This window comes from Erpetoichthys calabaricus, chromosome 2 (assembly GCF_900747795.2).
Source record: "Erpetoichthys calabaricus chromosome 2, fErpCal1.3, whole genome shotgun sequence".
NCBI lineage: Eukaryota > Metazoa > Chordata > Cladistia > Polypteriformes > Polypteridae > Erpetoichthys > Erpetoichthys calabaricus.
Genome location: NC_041395.2, coordinates 119,502,810 through 119,529,092, shown reverse-complemented (window position 1 = coordinate 119,529,092; position 26,283 = coordinate 119,502,810). Strand labels below are relative to the sequence as shown.

At 37.6% G+C, this 26,283-nt stretch overlaps 2 protein-coding genes across 6 annotated transcripts in view; one reads left to right on the top strand and one right to left on the bottom strand.

Annotated features, from left to right (window-relative positions):
• mfsd1 (major facilitator superfamily domain containing 1) overlaps positions 1 to 14,121 on the bottom strand; it is a 46,421-nt gene extending 32,300 nt beyond the window's left edge. Inside the window, exons 1-8 of one of the 2 annotated variants that reach the window (XM_028794449.2) lie at positions 13,674 to 14,121; positions 12,035 to 12,087; positions 7,544 to 7,656; positions 5,251 to 5,293; positions 4,925 to 4,992; positions 4,692 to 4,800; positions 3,823 to 3,925; positions 2,773 to 2,871 (exon numbers count right to left, since the gene is read on the bottom strand). In XM_028794449.2, coding sequence (XP_028650282.1) covers positions 2,773 to 2,871; positions 3,823 to 3,925; positions 4,692 to 4,800; positions 4,925 to 4,992; positions 5,251 to 5,293; positions 7,544 to 7,656; positions 12,035 to 12,087; positions 13,674 to 13,854 — 769 coding nt within the window. In that variant the 5' untranslated portion in view covers positions 13,855 to 14,121. The remainder of the gene's footprint in view (positions 1 to 2,772; positions 2,872 to 3,822; positions 3,926 to 4,691; positions 4,801 to 4,924; positions 4,993 to 5,250; positions 5,294 to 7,543; positions 7,657 to 12,034; positions 12,088 to 13,673) is intronic. The other variant, XM_028794448.2, reaches the window with a different exon arrangement.
• Positions 14,122 to 14,163: 42 nt separating this feature from the next.
• Positions 14,164 to 26,283, top strand: part of LOC114646309 (latexin-like) — a 45,139-nt gene continuing 33,019 nt past the window's right edge. The window contains exons 1-2 of one of the 4 annotated variants that reach the window (XM_028794450.2): positions 14,169 to 14,311; positions 22,002 to 22,091. The gene's annotated coding sequence lies outside the window, so the exon portion shown is untranslated. Of the gene's footprint in view, positions 14,312 to 22,001; positions 22,092 to 25,001; positions 25,106 to 26,283 lie in introns of all 4 variants that reach the window. The other 3 variants (XM_028794452.2, XM_051923331.1, XM_028794451.2) reach the window with 3 other exon arrangements.

Genomic DNA, 26,283 nt, shown 5'->3' with positions numbered 1-26,283 from the left:
AGGTTGAACTTCCTGAGCTGATGCAGGAAGTACAACCTCTGCTGGGCCTTTTTGACAATTGTGTCTATGTTTGGTGCCCACTTCAGGTCCTGGGAAATTGTGGATCCCAGAAACCTAGTTTTCCACAGCAGACACAATGCTGTTGAGTAGTGTGAGAGGGGGCAACACTGGGGGGCTCCTCCTGAAGTCCACTGTCATCTCCACAGTTTTAAGCTTGTTCAGCTCCAGGTTGTTTTGACCGCACTAGAGGGCCAGCTGTTCGACCTCTCGTCTGTACACAGACCCGTCACTGTCCTTGATGAGGCCAATGACTGTCATATCATCTGCAAACTTCAAGAGTTTAGCAGACGGGTCTCTTGAGGTGCAGCCAATTTTTGTAGAGGGACAAGAGCAGATACATACATCCAGGTACATACATACATACCTAGATTGGCTCACATAATCTAAAATGCCCAACATACTACACACATGTATACAGAAACCTTCCAATATGGAGTATCCACTTCTTGACTCCAGCAAGCCCAGTCAAATGGGCAATATACAAATCAAGGCAAAACAACAAAAACAAATGAACATCAGCATTCCATAAATGACCAGTGAATAATACAGTACAAGCAACACTTTTTATAATAGGTCCAGAGTACAAACTACAAGTTTCAAATACCAGCACTTTTACTTTACCGACCATTCGGGTTAAAGATCAGCAATAATTGAAACCACTACCTACTTTCTGGTGCTTTCTTATTAAAGCGGTCTTTTGGAGGGGACGCTGCAAGGACACATATATAGCTTGCCATTTTAATATTTTATGTCTCATTCAAATTTGATATCTACAGTATTTTAATAAATTGTAATACATCGATTAATTCATTTGGATTAGTCATAATTCAAAATGCTGACATCTAAAATCCTATGCTGAATGATGAAAAAGTGACGATTTCAACCAAGGACACCAAATACACCTCTGTATATTTGGCTGCATTCTTCCTTTAGTTCCAACCAGTCTCCTTGTCCCTGGGGCTTAGAAATTGGTATTAGGCAGGTGATGAGCAGTGCCTTGTCTTTGCCAGACATAGTGCTTGGAGTTCTGCCCAAAGAATTAGATTTTTGTCTCATCAGACCAGAAAATCTTTCCTCATGTTTTCAGAATCTTTAAAATGCCATTCTGTAAACTCTAAGCAGGCCATCATATGCATTGTACTCAAAGGAGGCTATTATACCATAACAACTGATTGATGAAGTGTTGCTGAGATGGATGTCTTTCTGACAGGTTCCCTGTTTTCAATAGAGAGCTTCTGAAGCTCTGTTTGAGTAACCATTGGGGGTTTTGTTACCTCCCTGACCAAGGTCATTCTTGCCCAGTTACTCATTTAGACCAGACAGCCAACTCTAGGAAAGAGTCCTGGTAATTCTGAACGTATTCCATAACATAATTATTGAGACCATTGTGCTCTTAGAGACACTAAAAACCTTTACAAATAGTTTTATACCCTTGACCTGATCGGTGTTTCAGCTAAATTTGATTGAAAAGGTGTACAAAAAGTTCACTGGACTTTATGGCTTGGTTATTGTCCTGAAGTGTGAACTGTGGGGCTTTATACACACCGTATGTGCCTTTCTAAACTACACCAAATCAATTCACTTTTTGCTACTTTGGACTCTAATCAAGTTCTAGACACATCTCAATGATAATTAAAGCAAATGGGATACACCAGTTCACAGTTTGGAGTGCAACAGCCAAGGGTCTGAAAACTTCTATAAAAAAGGGATTTCAGGTTTTGATTTTTAATAAATTTGCAAACCTTTCTGAAAAAAATGTTTTCACCTTGTCATTATGTGTTACTTAGTGTAGATTGATGGGCAAGAAAGGTAAAAGGTATCAAGTTAAATTGACAATAAAATAAAACATGCTTAAAGTGAAGGGGTCTGAATACTTTCTGAATCCATTGTATATTCTGAAACCCACTTAATCCAATTCATTGTCATGGGGGTGACATCTAATCCCTGCAACACTGAATGCAAGGTAGGAACCATCCCTGGGCAGTTGCTTCAAACTCCACTTATTGCAAGGGTTAAAATTATTTAAGTAAATAAGTACAACATCCCAACTGGCCATCCTGATATACCAAAGAAATGAATCACAAAACATTTAAATAGTATGAAGCCGACTGGTACTTAATTACTTTTTCAGCACACTAGATTACAAATTCACCACTAAAATGCATGCTTCTTCAAAGATGAGGTTACATGTGCAACTAGTTAAAACAGGAGTACTGTATCTAAGAAAATTGTATAGATATGGGTTAAGCAGCAAACCCGCTTGCAAAACAAAAACGGATAGACCCACTGGCTGCAACAGCCGAGATGTTAAAAGCAGCTAATGAAGAATATCTGGTGATACGCTGTCAGTTTAAAACTAAGACATGTCACTGTCAGTCTCATCCTGTATTCACCATACTTCTGATGCCATACACTTCCGTCGTGCTTCCTATCCAATTAATATACCCCTCTAGCAAAAATTCCATATAGAGACTACACTAACAATAGCACAGGGATTTTTCACAGGACCTTTAAAACAAAAGTTATAATAATAAAGACTTTATAATTTTAATTGTCTACTAAATACTGCCAAAATTACTAGTCCAACAGGAAATATTATAGCCTTGAACTATAAGGCTACTGCTAATTCTGAGCTCTGATTAAAAGTCATGCTGGTCAGCATTCAAAATGACTGTGTTTTGTTACCAAATAAAAACACTCATGAATACCCACCAGTTTTCCCTTGCTCTTTATTTAAAATCTTCTCAGCTCTTTTGTCCAGGTAACCAAGAACCAAAGCACATATTAAAGAAAACACACAAGTGGCAGAGCCTAAAACAAAAATTAGCACTGGTTATAAAAGGAAACACAGACATAAAACACAGTGATATCAGCAGACCTCTCATAATTAGAGACAATATAAATAGGGATGGGAATCTGCACCTCCAAATCCGAGACCATGGTCCTCAGCCGGAAAAGGGTGGAGTGCCCTCTCAGGGTTGGGAGCGAGATCCTGCCTCAAGTGGAGGAGTTCAAGTATCTTGGGGTCTTGTTCACGAGTGAGGGAAGAATGGAGCGTGAGATCGACAGGCGGATCGGTGCGGCGTCCACAGTGATGCGGGCTCTGCATCGGTCTGTCATGGTGAAAAAGGAGCTGAGCCATAAGGCAAAGCTCTCAATTTACCGGTCGATCTATGTTCCTACCCTCACCTATGGTCATGAGCTATGGGTAGTGACCGAAAGAACGAGATCACGAATACAAGCGGCTGAAATGAGTTTCCTCCGCAGGGTGTCTGGGCTCTCCCTTAAAGATAGGGTGAGAAGCTCAGTCATCCGGGAGGGTCTCAGAGTAGAGCCGCTGCTCCTCCGCATCGAGAGGAGTCAGATGAGGTGGCTCGGGCATCTGATTAGGATGCCTCCTGGACACCTCCCTGGTGAGGTGTTCCGGGCACGTCCAACCGGGAGGAGGCCCCGGGGAAGACCCAGGAGACGCTGGAGGGACTATGTCTCCCGGCTGGCCTGGGAACGCCTCGGGATTCTCCCGGAAGAGCTAGAAGAAGTGGCCAGGGAGAGGGAAGTCTGGGCATCTCTGCTGAAGCTGCTACCCCCGCGACCCGACCTCGGATAAGCGGAAGAGAATGGATGGATGGATAGATAAATAGGTCAACTCAGCATTAAAACAGTCATGAACAGAACAGAAAGTTTCTGAAGTGTTTCTACTAACTAATTTAAATTTATCGTTTCTCTACCACTGAAGGACCATCTGTTGTACTTTTTACTTACCGATCATAAGTGTAATGCCAAGGGCTGTGTAACCAGAGTGTCCCAGTGTCAATTCAATTCTTGAGTAAACCCAACCCATAATATTCATGTTTACTGTACTGCCCTAAAGGTACAAGGAAACAAAAGGTGGCAAATGTGAACAATGTTTGGTAAAACAACATTAAACTTTATAGACAATCCATCTAGCCATTATCTAATAATCTATTTTGAAACCTGCCTAACTAATACAGGATCATGAGAATCCAGCACGAGGTTCAAGGCAGGAACCATTTAGAGTCACTCATCAACCTAACTTCCTTTTAATTAATGTCAGGCCTATTTACGGTCAATAAATGAGAAAAACAGTTCTGCCAAATAAGACATAAGCAAGAACTGAAGAGACACTGCTGAACAGGCACAAAACTTTACAATACAAATCCATAGAACCTTCTATAGTATATTAAGACATGGTTTTAGACCATATACAGGACAAACATCATTATATGAATAAAAGCTGTAACTCAAAAAAGGGATAATTAATCAAATCTGAGTTACGTCTAACATCAACAGGGGCCCTGTACATAGCTTTGGTGGAAAGCATACATTACAGCTTTTTGAAGAAAGTTAAACATTAAATGAATCTTAAATGTCATGTAAAGATTTTTTGAACCCATTCATACGACATTTGCTGATGATCATACTGCACTACTTTATGCCACTTTCATATTTAATTGAATCACTCTTCTGTTCAAAGTACAGTACAATTAGTTTTTATTTTATACAAGACCTTTACAAGTCCTTTTAAAAATATTTATAGGAATACAACACTAGCAGCACACGATCAGCAGAAAACATCATTGTATCCAAGTCTTGTTCTATACTGTACTTACCAACCTGGCCATACTGAGTTGAAGCCCAAACACCAGATTAAGTTCTTTTCCTTTGAACCAGCTAACAGCATATGTGTTTTGAGCAACAGCAAGAGATTCGCCACCAATCCTGAATTCGAGAGAGACAAACAAATTTACTATCACTTTTCAGTTTTAAAATTGAAAATAACTTGAAAAGTTTGATTTAAAACATTAATACTAGCATAAACATGAAGAATAAATTGAAAGATTACCCAAACACAAATCTGCCAAGTTCCATCAGCCAGTAGGAATTAAATAATGCACCAGATGCAAATATTACCTATAAAAATACATAGAGAGATGGATAAAATAAGACTACAGAAATAACACCAGATGTAAGTTTACTGATACCATCTAAAAGCAACAAACCAAAATCTCAAGTATACCAAAACAAGCAAAATATGAACAATGACTGATGCAGTGATGATGATTGAACTTAGTCTTGTGAATCTCTGTCAGCACAGAACATAACATTTAAAAGAAATTTACTTAAATATTTGTAATTTTTCAAGCCAAAAACAATATACAGTATACTTACCTGTCCAATGCAGACAAAAAGACTGAAAATCACAGTACCCAACCTGAAAAGCAAAAACTCATATCAGCTAATATTGAGACTGCTAATTAACCTTGTTAACTTATATATACCAGTTATAATAATTTTTTGACCACTGAAGACCTTTAACAGAAATCTAAAGCTGGCTTATGTCACAATGAAAAAAAATTACAAGTTCTCAATGCCTTATCCGTAAAAATAAATAATCACAATGAGTGACTACCACCATTTAGTGAATAATAGGGGTGTTACCCATCTAAGAGTGGTTGAAATTTAAGTAACCAAAGTAGACCTCAGCATTAATGTTTGCACTGCACCATGTAATGCAAATGTCTCTGTTGTATGCCATTTAGTATGTGATTTTTAAAAGCAATGCTAATGTTTGTGAAGCACTGTCTATTGGAATGACAAAGGCAATGTAAAAATATATGTTATATGACAGACATAGCAACTGAACTGACACACAGACACATAACCTTTGAATAAGATGCAAATAAAAATAAATAAAACCAACAATATACAAAGTTAAACCAATTATTACTTAAAATTCATTTTGTGCCTATTCTTTGAATCCCTTTCATATACACTGCCCTACTAATATATACACTGCTCAAAAAAATTAAAGGGAACACTTCATCACCACAGTCTATCACCAAGTCAATTATGCTTCTGGGATATCAATGTGTCCATTTAGGAAGCATAATCAATTGAAACTCAGCTGAAAGTGACAAATTAAAGTGACAGCAGGTGTACTACAGAGGCAACAGTAAGACAACGCCAAAAATGGAATGGTGCCATACGTGCCATAACAAGATAGTTTGCTGTGTCACCCAGCCCAGTCTCAAGAGCATGGAGGAGATAAAAGACGACCGGCTTTTATAAGGGAAGAGTTGGACAAGGCCATGGAAGGGCATCAACCCACACGCAGGAACGGTATCTGCTCCACTGTGCAAGGAGGAAGAGGAGGAGCACTGCCAGATCTCTGCAAAATGACCTTCAGCTGGCTTCTACTGTGCATGTTTCTGAGCAAACTGTCAGAAACAGACTCCATGAGGGCCCAACATCTTCTAGTGGAACCTGTGCTCAAACCCCATTACCGTACAGCTCGACTGGCATTTGCCAAATAATACAACAACTGGCAGCTCAGCCATTAGCACACTGTTCTCTTCACAGATAACAGCAGGTTTACACTAAGCATTATGTGATAGACATGAAAGTTTGGAGACAATGTGGTGAATGTCATGCAGCCTGCAACAACATCCAATATGACCAGTGTCATGTGGCCAGACTGTGTCTGCAGTTCCTGGATCACAAAGGCAGCTATGCCATTGACTGGCCCGCATGTTCCCCAGACCTGAATGCAACCGAGAACCTCTGGGATGTAATGCATCGGTGCATGCAATGTCGCCAAGTGGCTCCACAGACTGTCCAGGAGCTCACTGACACAGGTCTGGGATGAGATCCCCTAGGACACCATTTGCCTATCATCAGTAACATGCCCAGACATTGTTGGGAGTGTATACAGGCACGTGGGGGCCATATACACTACTAAATCATATTATGAGTTGCCGTGAGGAAATTTAGATAGATAGATTCAAGTTGGATCAGCCCGCGATTTCAATTTTTGAATTTCATTTTCAGTGTGATGTTGAATCCAACCCTCAATGAGTTTCTGATTTTGGTTTTCATTGACCATTGTTAAATCATTTTATTCTCAACAAATTACATGGCATTGCTCAGTAAAGATTTTCCCCTTGAATATTTCATTCATTAAGATCAGATGTGTGATTTAAATTTTCTCTTAATTTTTTTTGAGCAGTGTATTATAATATATATATATTCTTAAACAATTCTTAAAATGGCTGCATTTCCATGTGAAACATGTTTTCCACAGTACATTCTATGTTTTAAATTATAAGCGACTCTAAAAGAACTTGCAAATATGCCTTCTAGGATCTTTGTAGGTGACAAAAACCGGCATGTAATAACTTTAAAAGCATGTTAACCAAGTATTTATAATTGGTATTTTACAAATACATTCAACCAACTGCATGTTCTTACCACTTACTCAAAAGATTAAATCCACTTTTGAAAAATGTAACAAGAAATTAAACACTTGACAAGGTCATCACAGTGGTTGAAAAAGGCAAGATATGCTTTTCGCATTAGCATTTCAGTGTAGGCCTATAAAGTAATGTATATAGTTAGTTTATTATGTTTTCTATACATAGTCTAGAAAAAAAAAAAACCTAACTACATTACTTAAGTAACTTACCGTATACCAAAAACTCGATCAAGCAGAAAGCCACCAAGAAAGCAAAGCACAACATTAGGCCAGGAGTAAAGTGCATAAAGCTGCATGAAGGAGGAAGTAGTGGCATGCATATCCTTAAAAGAAAAAGTGGATAAAAAAAATAAAATAAAAAGCTGTTCATGATATGTTAAGCAATAACTGAAAATCTTTAGCTTGACCTGGTGCTGGTTTAGCTATAACTTTACACTCTTCAATAAAAAAAAAATCAGATTTTCAATTAGCATCTCAGTGGGGATCAAAAACAAGCTTATAATGTAATTTTAATTCATACAGAGTGAGCAAAACTGCATAAAATTACTGCACAGCTAAAGCAGGATTTAAAAAATAAACATTACACTATTATTTGCAAACTACTTTCAGGTAGCTCCAGTAAATCACACAACATGAAATGAACATCAGCATGTGGGTCTGCAGTAAACAAAAAAGCAATTCCCTATATAAGCTAAACTAAAATGTATTGCAAAAATTAAACAAAAAACCCAATTTAAATGTTTAATAGAAATTCATTTTAAATTTTACTAAATGTGAAAAAAATGTTCACACATGCACATGTAAAAAATCCATACAAATCAGATGCTACATGTTTATAAAAAAAAACAAACAAAAAAAAACACTCCATTAAAATTAAGTCAAAATCATGTATAAGATCCCAGCTACAAGAAGCCTTTGTTTTTTTGTTTTTTTTAAAAAAAACAGGAATATAACTGGAATGAGTAAAAAGAAGAACCAGAAATAAGAACTACAAATTCAATGCCTTCCATCTAATTCAGTATTAAAAGAAATTAAATGTAAATGCATTGAACATGCAAGAAACTCTCCCCTGCACCATTTCACGAATCCCACTTAAAACTAGAACTGACTAGGACATCCAAGGGAGAATACTCAGTGTGATCCATCTTTCAACAAAACTAGGCAAATTAAACTAAAACACATACCACTGTTGCCATTGGATATTGTAATAGTTTCCCCTACCACCCCAGTCAACCAAATAAATATGATGCAGTCATATATGCCTGTTTGTTTTTTAAAAGAATGCTCCAATTCGGTTTTCATTTAGAGCCTGAAATATATAATTTATCTGATTTTTATGTAATTTAAAATGGACTCTTCCCTTCACTGATTAGCTAAAGCTGCCAGAATTTCACTTCTACAATCTATCTAATATGCATTAATGCTGAAATGGGTATGTGACTTCCTGCTCCTATTTCATGTATGTGGTTTATGTGCAAAGTAAACCAAAATGTCAATAGCATTAAGCAACATGAACATTATGAGACAGAAATTTCAATAAGTAGTATGATTTAACCAATATGAGATATTTTTGATTTTAAAATAAAATTTAATAATGTATAGTTTATAGGGATGTGACATTCTTGTCTGAAACATACATTTGAATGTGCATTGTGTTTGAATATGGGAAAAAAACAAAACTATAAACAACAAATGACTCCAATTAGTGCCATGTAACTCCAAACGCTACTACGCAACACTGAATTTACTGTATTTACATATCATTTTCAGGAAGAGTCTGTTGATACTTTTTGTTGAATAGCAACTATTGTCATTATCCTGGCAGCAATGCAATGCAGAAACTGTCTTTTTTTTTTTTTTTTTTTAACTCAAATTAGGAACTGAGAGTCACATATTGACTAATGCATATAACTACTGTGTTATAGTTATTACCAAGTGGTTCAAAATTATTTTTGTCCGATGGCTTTATTCAAAGAGACTAGCAAACTACAATCTACATAAAATACATCTGAGCAAAAGGCAGGAAAACACAAAACTGGCAAAAAATGAACAAAACTTTAAAGAAGGGAATTTTTGATTTTACACTTATGCTGATTAACCAGAATCTTTAGGGAAAACATATACAAACTTGTTTCTAAATAGTGTGAAATCAGATACATTAGGACAAGGGATTAGTAACAAAAAATAAAAAAGTTCTTATAATAACCTATTCAGGTATCTGTCATTTTGCAGTGTGAAAAGTAATCATACTGAGGGGTGTTGGAAGTTCATTGGCTAAATACTGCTACCAGCTTTGAAGATAAACTGGCCATAATTTGAGCCAAGCCTATATCCTTAGCTAAGATCTAAACCAAAATAATAATAAAAAAGTAGATCTGTGTTAAGAAAAAAACTTTCAAACTGTTTGCAGTAAAATAAGACAGGAATGTTACTGAATGTGTAGCATGTAAAATGCATTGGTCACAGGTGTACCTTTTACTGAGAGTACCTCAGCACTCCCAACCTGCACTTTTATGCATTTCAACTAATAACAGATGACTAGTAAGTTAGTTTTGGTTGCCCCCCCAGGCAGCAACCATATTGGTCCTCTCAACTCTACAGTTTTCAAAGTTGGTTGAACAACAACTCAAATGCAATCCAGGTGCATTTTAAGGCACATATGCTCGCCAACTGAGAGGGGAAAAAATATGTGTCACAATGAAGATGAAATTAATCTACATTAAAATCAACAGATATGTTTGCAGAATCTAAGTTACACTGAAATGGAATTAACCTACACATCCATAAAAAAAAAAAAAAAAAAGTCTGATAGTACCCCTGTGCATAACTAAAGTGCTAGAGGCTTTTAAAGCACAGTATGTAAAACAATGTTCATTGTAAACACTTCATTTTAGGTTGCATAACTGAACAAACATTCCATGTCCACTAAATAACTAGGTTTTCCTAAACTGGAATTCAACCAAGAGAAATAGTAATTTCTTTGGGTTGGTATATTTATGTGAGTTATAATTGTAAAACGTTTAATGTTCATTGCAGCTAAAACCAATGCTTTTTCTCAGTTTCTAATGCTATTAGTATGCAAGAATATAACAAGGTGATTTTTATAAACAGCAGCCTGGGTAAATAATTTTAAGGCAGAACTAACTTCTATTTGGCAACAGAAGACACTAAATTATTTTGTGTAGTACATGTATAGTATGCAGAGTTGTGCAACATATTAATACAGCAACTAAATCTTATCCACTTATGACCCCCTCTCCCCCAAAGACTGAGAAAAGCAATAGAACATTGTAGTAGCCAGCAGTCAGAAAAATACAGAATTTTCTAGAATTTTTCTTCCCTCAGGCTTGTCATACCATCTGTAAATGTCTGACACACTCTGCTGCACTGGCTCTATACATTTAATGAATGTATGGAAAACATTTAATTAGGAACGTACTTTGCAATTTGGTGTACCACTGCAAGGGTCAAATAAATACCTCCATCTAAAAATACAGGAACATGAAACGGCAAACTGATTAAATTGGTCTAATGGATTACAGTACTATAATTTATGTGCCTTCCAAACATAAGAACATAAGACATTTGACAAACAAGTGGAGATCATTCAGTCCATCAAGTTTGTCTATTTATTTATTTTTTGTTCTTTATTTCGCCTTATACAATTTCTTGTATTAGGAATTTGTGAGTTTTCACATACCCCTTGGGGTCAGAGCACAGGATCAGCCATTGCAGAGCGCCCCAGGAGCAATTTCAGGTTAAGGGTCTTGCTCAAGGGCCCAGCAGAGTAGGATCTCTTTTGGCAGTGACGGGGATTCGAACCGGCAACCTTCTGGATACCAGCAAAGATCCTTAGCCTCAGAGCCACCACTCAGCCTTTTTTTTTTTTAAATATATTTTGTATATAAATATATACTGTAATATATATTTAGCTGAATAGCTAAGCACACCCAATATTTCATTCCAATAATTCTTGAAAGTTGACAAGTTTTCTGCTTCAACTGTAAGTCTCAGAAATTTGTTACAGATTCCCAGAACTCTTTGGGTAAACAAATGCTTCTTGGCTTCCATTATGAATGCACTTCCCCTTAATTTCCACTGGTGCTCTTGAGTACATGATTCACCATTAAGCTGAAAAAATTCTGCTAGATCTACTTTATCAATGTTTTTGAGAACCTTGAAGACCTGGATAAGGTTCCTATACAGTCTCCTCTGTTGGAGAATTAAGCCTATTAAGTCTCAGAGTATGTCAGAATCCTGGAATGTTCTTGAAGCTGTGCAGAGAACTGCACCCAAGTGCTGCTACGTCTTTCTTGTAGCGTGGTGACCTGAACTTCACACAAACTATGGAGACTTTAAAAATCTCATAAATATCTCAAATAATCCTGAGCAGATTGAGTGTTTTTGAAATCATTATTTTAGGTATCCATTGTCTTAAGTTCTACAATTTTTTCAGAACAATGACTGGATAAATGGTCACAGCTGATCTTTAAGCACCTCAGATCCCTGCCTTTTCACAAAACCTATTTCACTTTTTTCTTGGCTATAATTTCTTTAATAGAGTAAAATATGAAGTGAGAAGACCTTCCATATTAACGAGCACTGAATGACATCTGCACAAAAATAATCAGAACAATATTTCAATAAGCAGTAAGCTTTTTTTAAGACCTTACAATGACAAGAGAGATTAAAGGTGGTTACCTGCAAAATCTGAGTCTGAAGGGCTGCTGGATTGTCATAGCAAAAGTAGCTACCTGGAAATAAAATAAGACAAATACATATAACAGCACCCACAGTCAAGTCATCTGAATCACATCACTCTTATTATAAATAATGCTTTCTGCTCTATCTGTACACAGCTCACTGAAAATATTAACGACTGCTGTAGATGTAGTTAATAATACATTATATAGCTCCTTTCCCATTCACAAAGCTCTTCACAGAAATTATAAATGAACAACAAGGTATAACATTGGAAAAAAATAACTGCATAAAAAACTAAATAAAGATAAATACAGGGCACACAAAGCTTTGAATCAGAATAAGAGACAATAAACCAGGATGGACATACAAAATACTACAAGAAAAACATGAACAAATATCAATATATCTGATACAAATGCAAATCAGTCCCTGGAAAGAAAGGGTAAACTGAAAGAAGTGTCAGAATGACAGCCCAAGTTAAGTGCTTTCCTGAACAAAATGTGTTCTAAGTTGCCTTTTAAAATAATGAATCGAGTCACTTGATCAAATTAAGTTAGGGAGGTCATTTCAAAGTCTGGGTGAAGAAAAGCTGAAAGCGGTCACCCATAGAACACAGGTAAGTTTGAGGCTCAACATGATTGCCGGAGTTAGTGGACCTTAGTGGGCAAACAAACAGTAATGAAGGAAGTTACAGTGAAAGGCGACTTAAAGCTTTATAGATTAGTAATAGAATTTTAGATTCAATCCTATTAAGGCACTGGTAGCCAGTGAATACGGATCAGGGCTGTGTAAGGACTCTTGCAGCAAAACTTTGAAGCAGCTGGAGCTGTGATAACAGATATGACGGAGCAACCGCCAGAAGGTTGTTACAGCAGTCGATGAACGATATAATAAAAGCTTTGACAAGTTTCTCGGCATCAGAAAAAGAGAGGAATGTGCGAATATAAGATATGTTACGGGGTTAAAGGAACATTTGTAATGTAATTTATGTGGTAAGAATAAGAAGGTGAGGAATTAAAAATGGCACCAAGATTCCTTGCTGAAGAATGTGATATGAAGATATCATCACCAAGAGTGAAAAAGGACTCATCTTCATAAGCCAGTGCCAATCAGCAGGACTTCGAATTTCCTCCAATTTAATTTTAAAAGTGTTTACTTCCATCCAAGTTTTAATTTCACTGAGGTAAGTTGTAAGCTGGGAAAACTGTTTACTTCCATCCAAGTTTTAATTTCACTGAGGTAAGTTGTAAGCTGGGAAAACTGAGTTAGTTTCACTTAAAGACCAATTTCTTCCTACCAGTGCGCCAGAAGCACAGCTCTCATACTTCTCTTCGACAACTGCTCACAGTTAAAAACTAGAATTATCGATTATCAATTTAAAGAAAAGAGCACATTTTAAGTTTAATATGTATTTATCACTTCTTAATATGCTTCCCTACTACGTAAATTGCTGTAACTTGTAGTCCGGTTAAACCTAAAATGCTGCACAGTGAACAAATTAGTTTCAGAGCAAATGGTATTTAAACAAAAAGGATGCATATTAAATGGTGTACTTAAGGTTCTTTTTATAATAAAAAAACATTTAAAACTTTTGAGCAGCTATTCAAAGCTAAGATACATACTTGAAGTTACTTACCAAAGCCCAAGAAACACATAAAAATCAAAACGATAATTCTGTGCAGTAAGTGGCTGGGGTCGCAGCAGGCCGACATTTGCCTCTCCGAATCGCTGTCATAGCGGCTGTGACTATTTGAAAGAGAAGGTTCGGACTCGTCATCTTCGGCAAGCAGCCGTTTGTTCTCCTCCTTTAACGCCATGTTTGTGCTCTGTGAGAGTCACCGGTCTGTCAGTCCGCGAAACCTTGCAAATTGATCACCCGATACTAACTTCCAAACAAATGAGTGGTTACCCGAGAAAGTATGGCACGGCTTTTTATTACTGTAATTATAAACATCCGTCTATTGTCCGATTATATTTTTTTTATTAACAGTTGATATTTTTCAGAAGCCGTCTACATGATCCTACTAAAAAAAACTAAAATCCTGGACGATCATCGGCCAATGTGTCACATGACTAGTCCGCCGCCAGGTTAGACAGTCAGCTGATATAACTAAGGGCGCAGTGAGCAGGACTGCCCACAAAATATGGCACATCGCATGGGTCAGAAAGCTCGCTCCGCTCAATTCGTAGACACAAGTGGGGCGACGTTCTCGTTCACGGAAGTTGCCCGCGTTTATTTATTTTCCAACTTGGCTAGAGAACGACTGCAAAAGGGTAAGGATTCCTGAAGGTGTATCGTGGAATATATGCCATTTAGCAACATTTTATACAGTTTTAGATATACGACACCACTAGTGTAATGCTGTACATGAATTAAAGTTCATTCCGTTTGGAGACTGATTTGAGGGTTGTATGGGACTGGAAAATTTCAGTAATCCAGCAATCCATAAATTTTCTGTCCTGGCCTTTTAGTTCGTCGTTGCAGGCAGCCGCTCCCTGTTCTTGCGGGACGGAAACCTGTAATGGAACGTTATCCAGTTCGATGCATACTCGGTTAGAACTGGACAGCTGGAGTAGACTATTGGCAACGCTAAAGCATGTATGAGGAAACCACACGTTAACACAGGGAGCAGATAAAAAAAGACTTGAACGTCACGTGTCTGGAACCTTGCTCCAGCGTCACAGTTTAAAGGCAAAAAAAAAAAAAAAAACAACATTCTTTTGAAAATAAATGTTTCAAAAACACAATTTAAAAATAAGAAGAATACTTAATAATAAGACTATAATAATTCATTGAGAATATAGAAAGTTTTAATTTTGAAAAGCCATGCAGACACAGGGATACAGTCCAAACTTCACTAAGGCAATGCCCAGTCACTATGTTGGCATAGTGATTAATGTTGCTGCCTCACATCTCCAGTGACGTTTAGCTCCAGATAGACTTTCACATCTTCAAGGTACATTTTCTCACATATTTACAATAGTTTTAAAACCTTGTCCACTGCTAAATATCAGTGTATTATGTTAGTACAAAAATCTCAGAAAAGTCCAAATTGAAAGTCCCCCTAATCTGACACCAAGTTACATTTACATTTACATTTACATCATTTAGCAGACGCTCTTATCCAGAGCGACTTACAACAGTGCTTAGTAGTCTACGACTGTTCTTCAGTCTTTAAGGCTAGGATTAAATCTACTGTCATTAAACAAGTTACCGCTGACCAAGTTGTATACAAAACCCTGCTAGAAGAAAATAGTAAGTTAGTACAAAATTTTTTTTTTTTTTTTTGAGAAAAAAAAAAAGTATGGGGACTTTAGTCCAAGTGCTGTTGAAAGAAGTGTGTCTTCAGGCGACGTTTGAAGACAGTGAGGGTCTCCGCTGTTCGTACAGCAAGAGGAAGTTCGTTCCACCACTGAGGAGCCAACACTGCAAAGAGTCTTGATGCATGTCGTCCTCTTCTTTTAAGTAAGGGTGGTTCGAGACGTGCAGTGCTTGATGTTCTGAGACAGCGAGAAGTGACACGCTGCTTGACCAGTGCTGATATGTAAGGTGGTGCAGCTCCAGTTTTGGCCTTAAAGGCAAGTGTTAGGGTTTTGAACCTGATGCGGGCAGCCACAGGGAGCCAGTGCAGGTTCCGCAGCAGAGGTGTAGTGTGCGAGAATTTGGGAATATCAAAAACGAGTCTTGCAGCTGCATTCTGGATCAGTTGAAGTGGTCGTGTTGCCTTTAGTGAAAGTCCAGACAGCAGAGAGTTGCAGTAGTCCAGCTTAGAGATGACCAAGGTCTGGACGAGAAGCTGAGTAGCCTCTGTAGTGAGAAAGGGGCGGATTCTCCTAATGTTGTAAAGGAGATATCTGCAGGACCTGGAGAGGTTGCTGATGTGTGGAGAAGTTACCTAAAGCAAGGGTTCCAAATTCAGTTCTTGGGTGCCACTGTGCCTGCGGATTTTCATTCCAACCAGTTTCACAAATAAGTGGTTCAGTCTTACTTCTAAATGATCAAATTGTTTAATAGGTCTTTTACTTCTTTTATTTTGCATTCACGCATACAAGTGGTGCAATGGTAGTGCTGATGCCTTGCAGTAAGGAGGTCAGGGTTAGCATCCCAGGTCCTCCCTGCATGGCGTTTGCATGTTCTCTCCATGTCTATGTGGGTTTCCTCCGGATGCTATTGTTTCCTGCTACAGTCCAAAGACATGCAGGTTTGGTGGATTGGGAAGAATAAATTGGCCCTAGTGTGTGTGTTTTGGGTGGGTGTGTATGTGTGTTCGCACTGTGATGGACTGGCACCCTGTGATAGCTGTGGTATTCTTCAGCACCCCTGTGACCTATTGAGGACTAAGCCAGTTTGAAAATTACTGACTAATGACATACAAGTGCAGTATATGTTAGTGTATCAGCATGTAAAGAAAATTCAGAATTTTTCTTTTTTTACCATATCTTTAAATGTTAGGGTTTTTTTTTTTTACCATACTCTTTTAATTAATCTTTTCCTGTAGAGTTTACACTTTTAATTGTATCTAAATACTGACGATTAGTGATGAACAATGCAAACACAGGTGGAAATGACACTTGATACTAAAGGGAAGCAGGTACTGCAGTATAAAGCTAATTTATGAGCTAATTAATAAGTTATTCCACTACAGGGATGTGAGAGAGCAGAGCCTATCACGCACAAAGCAGCAATCATTCCTGGACTACAAATCAGTCCATCAAACAATCATTCCCAGACACTCACAAAGAGCCATTTTAAAAATAAAAATCAGCCTAATCTTCACATCTTTGGGATGCACTATCAAGTCACTGTGTCATACCTCCACTCATTTTCAGTTTTACATTAATGTACTGTAAAATTGTTAATGTAAACAAATCATATTTAGAGTTCCCAAACAATTATATGCCAAAATTTTCAGGACATACTCTCCAGTGTATCTATAAGGGCCAGAAATTTCTATAAAGTATTCCACTCATTTATTTTCTCCTGTATGTTACTGCCCTTTAAATCTCTCCAGCATATCAGTCGAATTCCTTTTTAGCCTAGTTTTTTACTTGCTTTTAAATTGTTGGTATGTCATCTTTGCAGCTTAACAATGTAGAAATACTCCTGCTAATTTCTATGAACAAATCTCACTTGAAAATTAACAAGCAGCTGATAAAAGAACACACAGTCCTAGTCCTCTTGCACACGGTCACCTTCTAGCACAAGTGCTAGCAGCAGACTGTTTATTTAGAGTTATTTATATAAAACAGAAACAATAGTGTGCTGAGTGACAAAATGCTGCGAGTTAAGAAAATACATTCATATTTACATTCCTGCCAAAAATCACAAACTTCTCCAGGAAAAGCCGCCAAATATAGTAATAATGGGTGTTTGAAAGGACTTTTAATTGACACTGTACTTTTAAAAGCAATTTCAAATATCATAAGATTCTCAATACTCTTTAATCCAACTGCGGGTCACAGGGCCCTGATGCTTGTGCCCAGTTTCATCAGACACAATACTACTGCATCGAATGGCACACTCACAGACAATTTACAATTGCCAGTTAACCTAACCTGCACATACTGTATGTAGGGGTCTGAGTGGATAAAGGGAGCACCCAGAGGAAAACACACACACACAGGGAGAATGTGCACACTACACATGGATAATAACGGAGTGCGGGATTGAACCCCAAGTTGCTGGACTGGTGAAGCAGAAGCAGTAAACAATGCTTCACAAAACATAATATTAATTCTCATGTTTCTTTAATTTGAAGTTATCAATTATTCTATTAATTTTTCAGTCTTTTACACTGTAATAGAGTACTAGGGTGTTGTACCGTGTTAGCCATTGTAAATGTTGTGAAAAGTCAAGCAAAATTACACCTTTTATTGGCTAACTAAGAAGATTACAATATGCAAGCTTTCAAGGCAACTCAGGCCCCTTCTTCAGGCAAGATGTAATTCGTTAAGAAGAAGATGTCGCTGTCCACGTGTGCCAGTTTCTTCCACCGGGTCTTCAATTCCATGTAGTAGCGGTACATTTCGGTGTCTTGTATATATCTGTAGTACTCGGGTGTTGTACTGTGTTAGCCATTATGAATTACATCTTGCCTGAAGAAGGGGCCTGAGTTGCCTCGAAAGCTTGCATATTATAATCTTCTTAGTTAGCCAATAAAAGGTGTAATTTTGCTTGACTTTCACTATATTGTAATGGAGAAATTCTAATACATCCTGCCAATACTGAATCAGCTAAGCATTGTTTAAGAGCATTCATTGACAGCATATCATTGGGTTCGAGTCTGAACTTCAACTTGGCCATTCCAAAACAAAGATTCCTTTGCATTTCACTGATTTGGTTTTAGATTTATTTATGTTATGATTTTTGCCATATTCCACGATCCAGTAGCAGTCCAACATAGACAGATATCTGCACATTTTCCTGTATGGCACTGTAGAACATGAAATGCACATATTGGACTCTGACTACAATGCCTCCAGGTCCTCCTGTCATAAAACAGGACCTGGAGGTCTTACTCTTCCACCAGCATGGCTAACAGTTACTAAGAGGGTCTTGTAGTGGTGTTGTACATTGTGTTTAGTTTTCACCAAATATGGCATTGTATATAACAATCAGACTGTTCTGAGGCCATTGTTCAAGAAAAACCTCTTATTTCTTCAGATGCAGTTTTGCAAGCAAAGCTTTGTTGCCGTATTCATTTTGGGCATAAGGGGATTTATCCTTCCATAAAAGTCACACTTGTACAGCTTTTTTCTTAAAGTGTAATATTTACCATGTTGAGAGACGTCTGTGAATGTCAGGAAGGAGCTTTCGGATTTTTGGTGATTTCTTCAAGCAGCATATGCTCTGACCTTTCTCTGATTTTCTTCTTACTCCTGTCTGTCTTGAACATTCTTATAACAGATTATTGGTACTGAAGAACGATGGACTTCGAACTGTTTGGAAGTGACCTTATAGTCCTTCCTTGACTGTAGAGTTGCAGTGGTTGTTATATATTGCTGCCGTTATTTGTTGTCGACTTGATGTTATTACCACACTTGAATAGTGAGTGTTACCAACATTGTGAAAGGTTCTACAGAGGTAGTAGCACATCATTATCATCGACTAATCAAATGCACTCAGCTGCATTTTGTTCAAATTACTATCTTAACAGATGTGGAAGCAATAAGGATGTACTTAGTTTTTCACCTATGGCTTCTATATGCTAGCTTATTTTTGTTGAATAAATATTGTCGGAAAAAAACCTGCTATGTATTGTGTGCCAGATGGGGTCAGGTTTGTCAAATGTTAGCACTTTTCTAAGTATGCAAGGTCATTATTGTGGTGAAGCTTTGCTAATTGTCAGTTACTTTCCAATTTATAAAAATATCAATTTTGTACATTTGTGGAGTACAGTATACCTTTTCAAATCAATTTATAATCCACAAACTATGTAAACCTAACCAGTTATGAATGATTACACAATATTTCTAATGCAGCATTTGATATAATAACAAAGGATGATCTGTCAGAGACATTTCAGTTTCCTACCAAGGCAGTAGTTCTTCCTTCTCTTGCAAACAAAATACTCTTCAAGAAAAGGAACAGTGTTAATTTGGACAAAATGCCATATTCTGTGGTGCTAGTGAAGAAGAATATAATAAGAAATAAAAATTCATGAGTGGCGCAGTGGGTAGCGCTGCTGCCTCGCAGTTAGGAGACCCGGGTTCGCTTCCTGGGTCCTCCTTGCATGGAGTTTGCATGTTCTCCCCGTGTCTGCGTGGGTTTCCTTCGGGCGCTCCGGTTTCCTCCCACTGTCCAAAGACATGCAGGTTAGGTGGATTGGCGATCCTAAATTGTCCCTAGTGTGTGCTTGGTTTGTGTGTGTGTGTGTGTGTGTGTGCACAACCTGTGGTGGGCTGGCACCCTGCCTGGGGTTTGTTTCCTGCCTTGCGCCCTGTGTTGGCTGGGATTGGCTCCAGCAGACCCCTGTGACCCGGTAGTTAGGATATAACGGGTTGGATAATGGATGGATGGATGGAAAAAAATTCATTTTGGAAAGACATGAAACTTAAAAAACACTTTACAACAAGAAACACATGGATTACAAACTGTGTGTGTATCCCCACTTATTACCATTTGGAGTTTAATGTTATGCTTTTCATAATCTTTACAAATACAGTCAAATGTTTAAAAAGTACACCCCATGAAATGTTTTTTTTTTCTTTTTTATCAAATGTGGGCATATCAAGATTTGATCTTCAATTAAACATTATCTTTAGATAAAGGTAATATAATAAAAAAAAATACAATTAGACTTTGCAATAATTTATTCAATGAAAAATGAACAGATTTTCTGTTTCTGTCTGTAGAAAAATTAAGTCCAGCCTTGGCTCAAATAACTGGTATTGTGCCCTTTGGCAGAAACAACCTCAAGTAGGAATGTCTTGTAACGGTCTACTAGTCTGTGACATCGACTGGAAGAAAGTTGTTCCTAATCCTCCATGCAGAATTCTTTCAACTCTGCAATGTCTGAGGGGAGTGTTGTGTGCACAAATCCCACCACAGCATCTCAATGGGATTAAAACCTGAGCTTTTACTAGGCCATTACAGAACCTTCCATTTCTTTCTTTTCAGCCATTGCTTGGTGGATTTACTGATATATTTAAGGTCACTGTCATGTTGCAAGATCCACTTTCTGTTAAGCTTCAGTCTTCTGACAGATGATTGCACATTATCCTCTTACGTCTTTTGGTACAATGAACAATTCTATGTTTCTATGATGTTAAGGTGCCCAGGCCCTCATGCAGCAAAAAACACCAAACCATATTTCCTTCACCATGTTTTACAGTTTGTAATAGGTTATTGTTGTTAAATGCTGTCTTTAGGTTTCACCAACATGTCTTCTGGTACTACAGTATGGCCAGACAAATCTGTCTTTGCCTTGTCTGTCCAGAGGACATTGTTCCAAACATCCTGGTCTTTGTTTAGGTTTTTATGAGCAAACTTCACTCTTGCCACTGATGTTCTTTCCGGACAGCAGTTTTCCTCCTGGCACACCCTTCTTGCAGATATAAATTGTGCAGTCTCTTTCTAATGGCAGATTCATGCACTTTGACATTAACAGTGGCAGGAGCTGCCAACCTGTAGGTCCTTGCATGAAATTCTGTGATTCTTAGAGGTTCCTTTCAGCATCTTGCATTCAGCTTTTGGGCTGAATTTGCTGGGGCAGATTGGCTTGGACAGGCTGACAGTTGTTTGAAATCTTCTGTACTTGAAGGTGATTGTCCACACAGTGGAATGGCTGATTTCCAGTTGTTTGGAGATCTTTTTAAATCCCTTCTCAGACTCCTGGACATCTATGACCTTTTTTCTGAAAGACCCAGAGAGGTCTTTTGATCTAGTCATGGTGATAACATACACTTCAACAACTAAGAGCAAAACATATTAAATGTCTAAGGTTTAAATGAGACAGTTTCGGACAATATTGTGTTTAATGATGTTCTTATCATTTGTACTTGATATGGTGCACCAGATTATAATTTTAAGTATTTGAGATAGTGATAAATTTAGGGGTAAATTTATTTTTGCCATGGAAGAAATTTGCATTTATGTTTAGTTAAATTATTGTTTAAACTACAAAATGTAAATGTGGCATGATGTTTGTTATATTACCTTTATCTATAGATACGGTTTAAATAAAGATCAAATGTGTTAAAAGACAAAAAACATTTCGTATGATGTATTTACTTGTTTCACATTATTGCACCTTTGTAACTGATTAAGTATCAAATAATACTATGTCTGAAAGATTAATTAGAATACAATGATGGCTTTCGATTAAGTTGCAGTTGTTTAAATTAGTGAAAACAAACAACTCTTCAGACATTATGTCTTCTGCTATCAGTAGCATTTCTCTCTGAAGGCTGCCTGTTGGAATATGTTTTCAAGGTGTGTTACAATCCTCTATTTATTTCCCAGAAGGAAACCAAATCAGGAAATTTTCTGGGAGTCTTTCCTCACAGCGGTAATAAGTTTAGAGCCAGGAGACTCAGTGCTGCAAACAGGAAGGTGAAAGCATTTTACTGCCTTGTAATAATAATAATATGAGGTTAAGTGAATGAATTGGTCATTGTGCCTGTGACTGAATACGACATTGAAATAGCTGTGGTCAAAAGAAACTTATAGTTGGTTTTAGTTTTTGTTTTTTCTAAAGCAGTACAGTAAAAACAGAAATTGCATGGATTCTGAAGCTGTAAGGTAGCAATGTTAACTACCATGCTATAGTGCCACTTATATCAACAAATTTTATCTTTTTTTTTTTTGTCTGGTTACCATTCTGTTTAAACTCCATTGTAAATTGAAAGTTGGCTAAGAAAAACAGCAGCAGGTAACCTTAAGAAGCTAGTGAAATAAAACTGATTTGTCCCCATTCATGCCAGTTTAGCATTTTTCTTGTATTTGAAACTCTGTTTTTTTAGTAATGGAGGACATAGTGGTCCAGTAGCTAGCCTGTTTTTGAAATCTCCATCCAGCACTATCAGTGTGGAGTCTGCACATTTTCACTGTGTTGACATAAATTTTTTCTAAGTATTCTGGATTTCTTCCACATCCTAATGTATGTGTTACATTGACTGGTGAGAGTATATTGCAGTGGGCTGGAATTAGTTCAGTGTTGGTTCTCACCTTGGGCCATATAATGCCAGGTTAGGCACTCGTCCCTGCAACACCCACGCCTTGAATTAGGCATGATTGACATTGGATAAATAGGCTTTTGGTTAAAATTTACAACAACAACATTTATTTATATAGCACATTTTTATACAAACAATGTTGCTCAAAGTGCTTTACATGATGAAGAAAGAGAAAAAGACAAAATAAATAAGAATTAAAATTAGGGAACATTAATTAACATAGAATATAAGTAAGGTCTGATAGCCAAGGAGGACAGAAAAAACAAAAAAAAAAAAAACTCTAGACGGCTGGAGAAAAAAAATAAAATCTGCAGGGGTTCCAGGCCACGAGACCGCCCAGCCCCTCTAGGCATTCTACCTAACATAAATGACCTCAATCAGTCCTCATGGTATTCAGGGTTCTCATGGAAGAATTTGATGATGACGGTCATGTGGACTTCTGGCCTTTAATCCATCAATGTAGGGACATCAAGGTGCTTTGATCAGGTGGTGGTGGTGGCGGCACAGATCACCACCACAGAAAACTGGAAAAAGAACAGAAGAGAAAGTAGGGGCTAGTATGGATTTTGCAGCCACTATGAATAATAATGATAATTAATTGAATATACAGAGCATCAGGAGTAAACTAAGATGAAGCTATGAGAAAGCCATGTTAAAGTAATGTGTTTTCAGCAGTGTTTTAAAGGGCTCCACTGTATCAGCCTGGTGAATTCCTATTGGCAAGATATTCCAGATTTAAGGTGCATAACAGCAGCTGGCCACCTCACCACTTCTTTTAAGTTTAGCTCTTGGAATTCTAAGGGCCCGTTTATACTTCATGCTCAGAACGCGTACGCGCCCGCATCATGGCCGCCACGCGTTCTGAGCGTTCATTTAATGCGTCCTCTGAGCAGGTCCTCAGAAATTAACGCAATGTGTGCGCGAGTTGCAGTACCAGCAAAAAGTCGGGGGGCGCAGTATGCTAAAAGTTGGAATGTGACGTCAGAGTCTTGGTTTACCATCTACATGTGACAGAAAGCCGCTTTGCGGATCCTACGAGATCGGTGTGCGCGCTTCAATATTTGATAAATGGTTCGATGTGGTGAAGCAAAATGCCGACATACAGATGTATTTGTGGTGCTTTTATATTCAAGCGTCGCATATTCCCAATCGTAATGACATGATACGTTTTAAAATTCTCACATACCGTCTTCTGTGCCATCTTTTTCTAGAGCATCCTCTGCTCCTGACAGCAGCGAATCGCCAGCAATAGATCGCCACACTGAGCACATTAAAAGTATGATATTCCAACTCTCTGCACATTTAGAATCCTTAGATTTATACTTGGTATCACTTTAATGATGAAAAGCATTAAACTATGTATATTACATTTTACAGATAAATCTGTAATTTCGTTTAAATAATGAATAATTACACACATGGGGTGACACAGTGGCGGAGCGTTAGCGCTGCTGTCTTGCAGGAAGTCACATCGCTGATATTCCCTGCCTGGAGTTTACAGGTTTTCCTGCTGGGTTTCCTCAGTGTGCTCCAGTTTCCTTCCAAAGATATGCAGATTTGGGGATTTGGTGCCGCTAAAATGATGCTAGTGTATGTGTGTGCTTGTATTCACCTTGCGATGAGCCGAGGCCTCGTCCAGGGATTGTTTCTCACTCGTGCCCAATGCTTGCTGGAATGGACACATTCCTGGATTTAATCAATAAACATCCTTTTCAGAGATATTGCGGTAAGGTGTCATCGGAATTTAATGGGTGTTCTAGGCAATTCACCACAGAGAAGCCGAACCTGTTCTCACCATGATAATATCTCGCACTGCCACCTGGTGGATTCCTCCGAATGTACGAAAAGTACGTGTGCAAGTATAAACACTACAACACTTGCGTAACAGGAGCGTCCCCTGCAGCATGCGTTGCGTTGCGTGAAGTATAAACCCGGCCTAAGTAGACACTCATTTGAAGATCTAAGGCTATGATTTTACGATTTACGATTAAGAACTGGCTTATTAGGAATCCATTGGAATGAAAATATTTAGCCCCTTAGGCCTTGCACTGAAAATCACCGCTTTAAGAGGCTTCTGAATAATGTGCTTTGGATGGAAAAAATGGTATGTTCACCTGACCTTCTAGAAAGGTTGCAAAGATTTTATATCTTACAATTCTTGTTTAGAAAATGACATTAATTGTTAATAGCAAAATTGTTGACACAAAAGATATTTTCAAACATGTAGAAACAAGTTGGTCTATCAACTTGGCTTTCATAGGTAATAACTAACCTTTCTCTCCTACAGCTGTTTGTTAAAATTGGCACTCGCTATATCTACATGACTTTGAAGTTTGTTCCAGATTCTCCTCTCCATTTGTATCCGAATGAAGATCCCTTCTATTTCAGCAGGTACCCCCAGACAGTACTTTCAGAATTGACTCGAGACTTTGAGACTTTTGTAGACCTGAATTAGGATGCTGTGTAACCTTCTCCATTGAAGACTGAAGGGGGTTTTCAGAGTAGGCATTGTCTTTTACTCTAGTGAATTACTTGGTTGTTCTCCTCTAATCAGCTTCTAGTGAATGCTGCCATATCTATGTTGTTTCATGGTGACCAGAAATGCATCACAGTACTTCAAATGTAGTCTAATTAAGATGTTATGAAGTTTGAATATACAGTAATTTCCTATAATATATACCATACAGTTTTTGTAGATATTTCTTTATTAGCCTTTTTCATTGCTTCTGCTAGATGCAGATGGTCCTTCAACATTGTTGGGAGTAATGACATTCAGGTAGCCCTATATAAAACTGAAGCTAATTTCTTTATTAATGATGTACACTCAGAAAGTCATGCTGCATAACCCAGTATGTAAAAAAAAATAACTTTATGAATTTTTGAAATTTAAATTTCAGATTTAAAAGCAATGTTTGGTCAGTATAGCAATTGTTACAATGACTTGTCTAGAAAGTAGTTAAATACATTTAATAGACAATAAGCAGTGTTAAATGGTAAGACATTTAATAATAAATTATAAATATGTTTTGAAAATTCACAGAGAATGCTGGAAAATATACTCTCAACATAAATCACAAAGCAGGATCCAGACCCTAATGGGATGCCAATCTATTGCACTGAACACTCATAGACACACACACACACTCAAAATGAGACAGTCAATACTTAGCTAAATACTCAGTTTTGTAACAGAATCAGGATACCCCAAAAAAAAAAACAAACAACACAGACATGCAAACCCCACAATAAATTATCAGAGAAATCAAACTTTGGACCTAGCGACTATAAGGTAACAGCAACCATTACTGTGCCACTGTTTTCAATACATTTTAATATTGAAGAGATAAACACAACTTTGCTGAGATTTGATGTAATCTCTGAGAGTGTATGTAGAAAATTAAACAATTCATTTAAAGCATATTAGTCCTTTTCGAGATTTGCTTTAGGAAGGTCAGCATGACCATATAATTCACATTCCCTTAGCATTTATCACTTTTCTACACTAAAGTACATTTTGCAATAGTCTGCTCAGCTTTGAAAATTGCACATGTGCTTTTTGAATTGTTTTT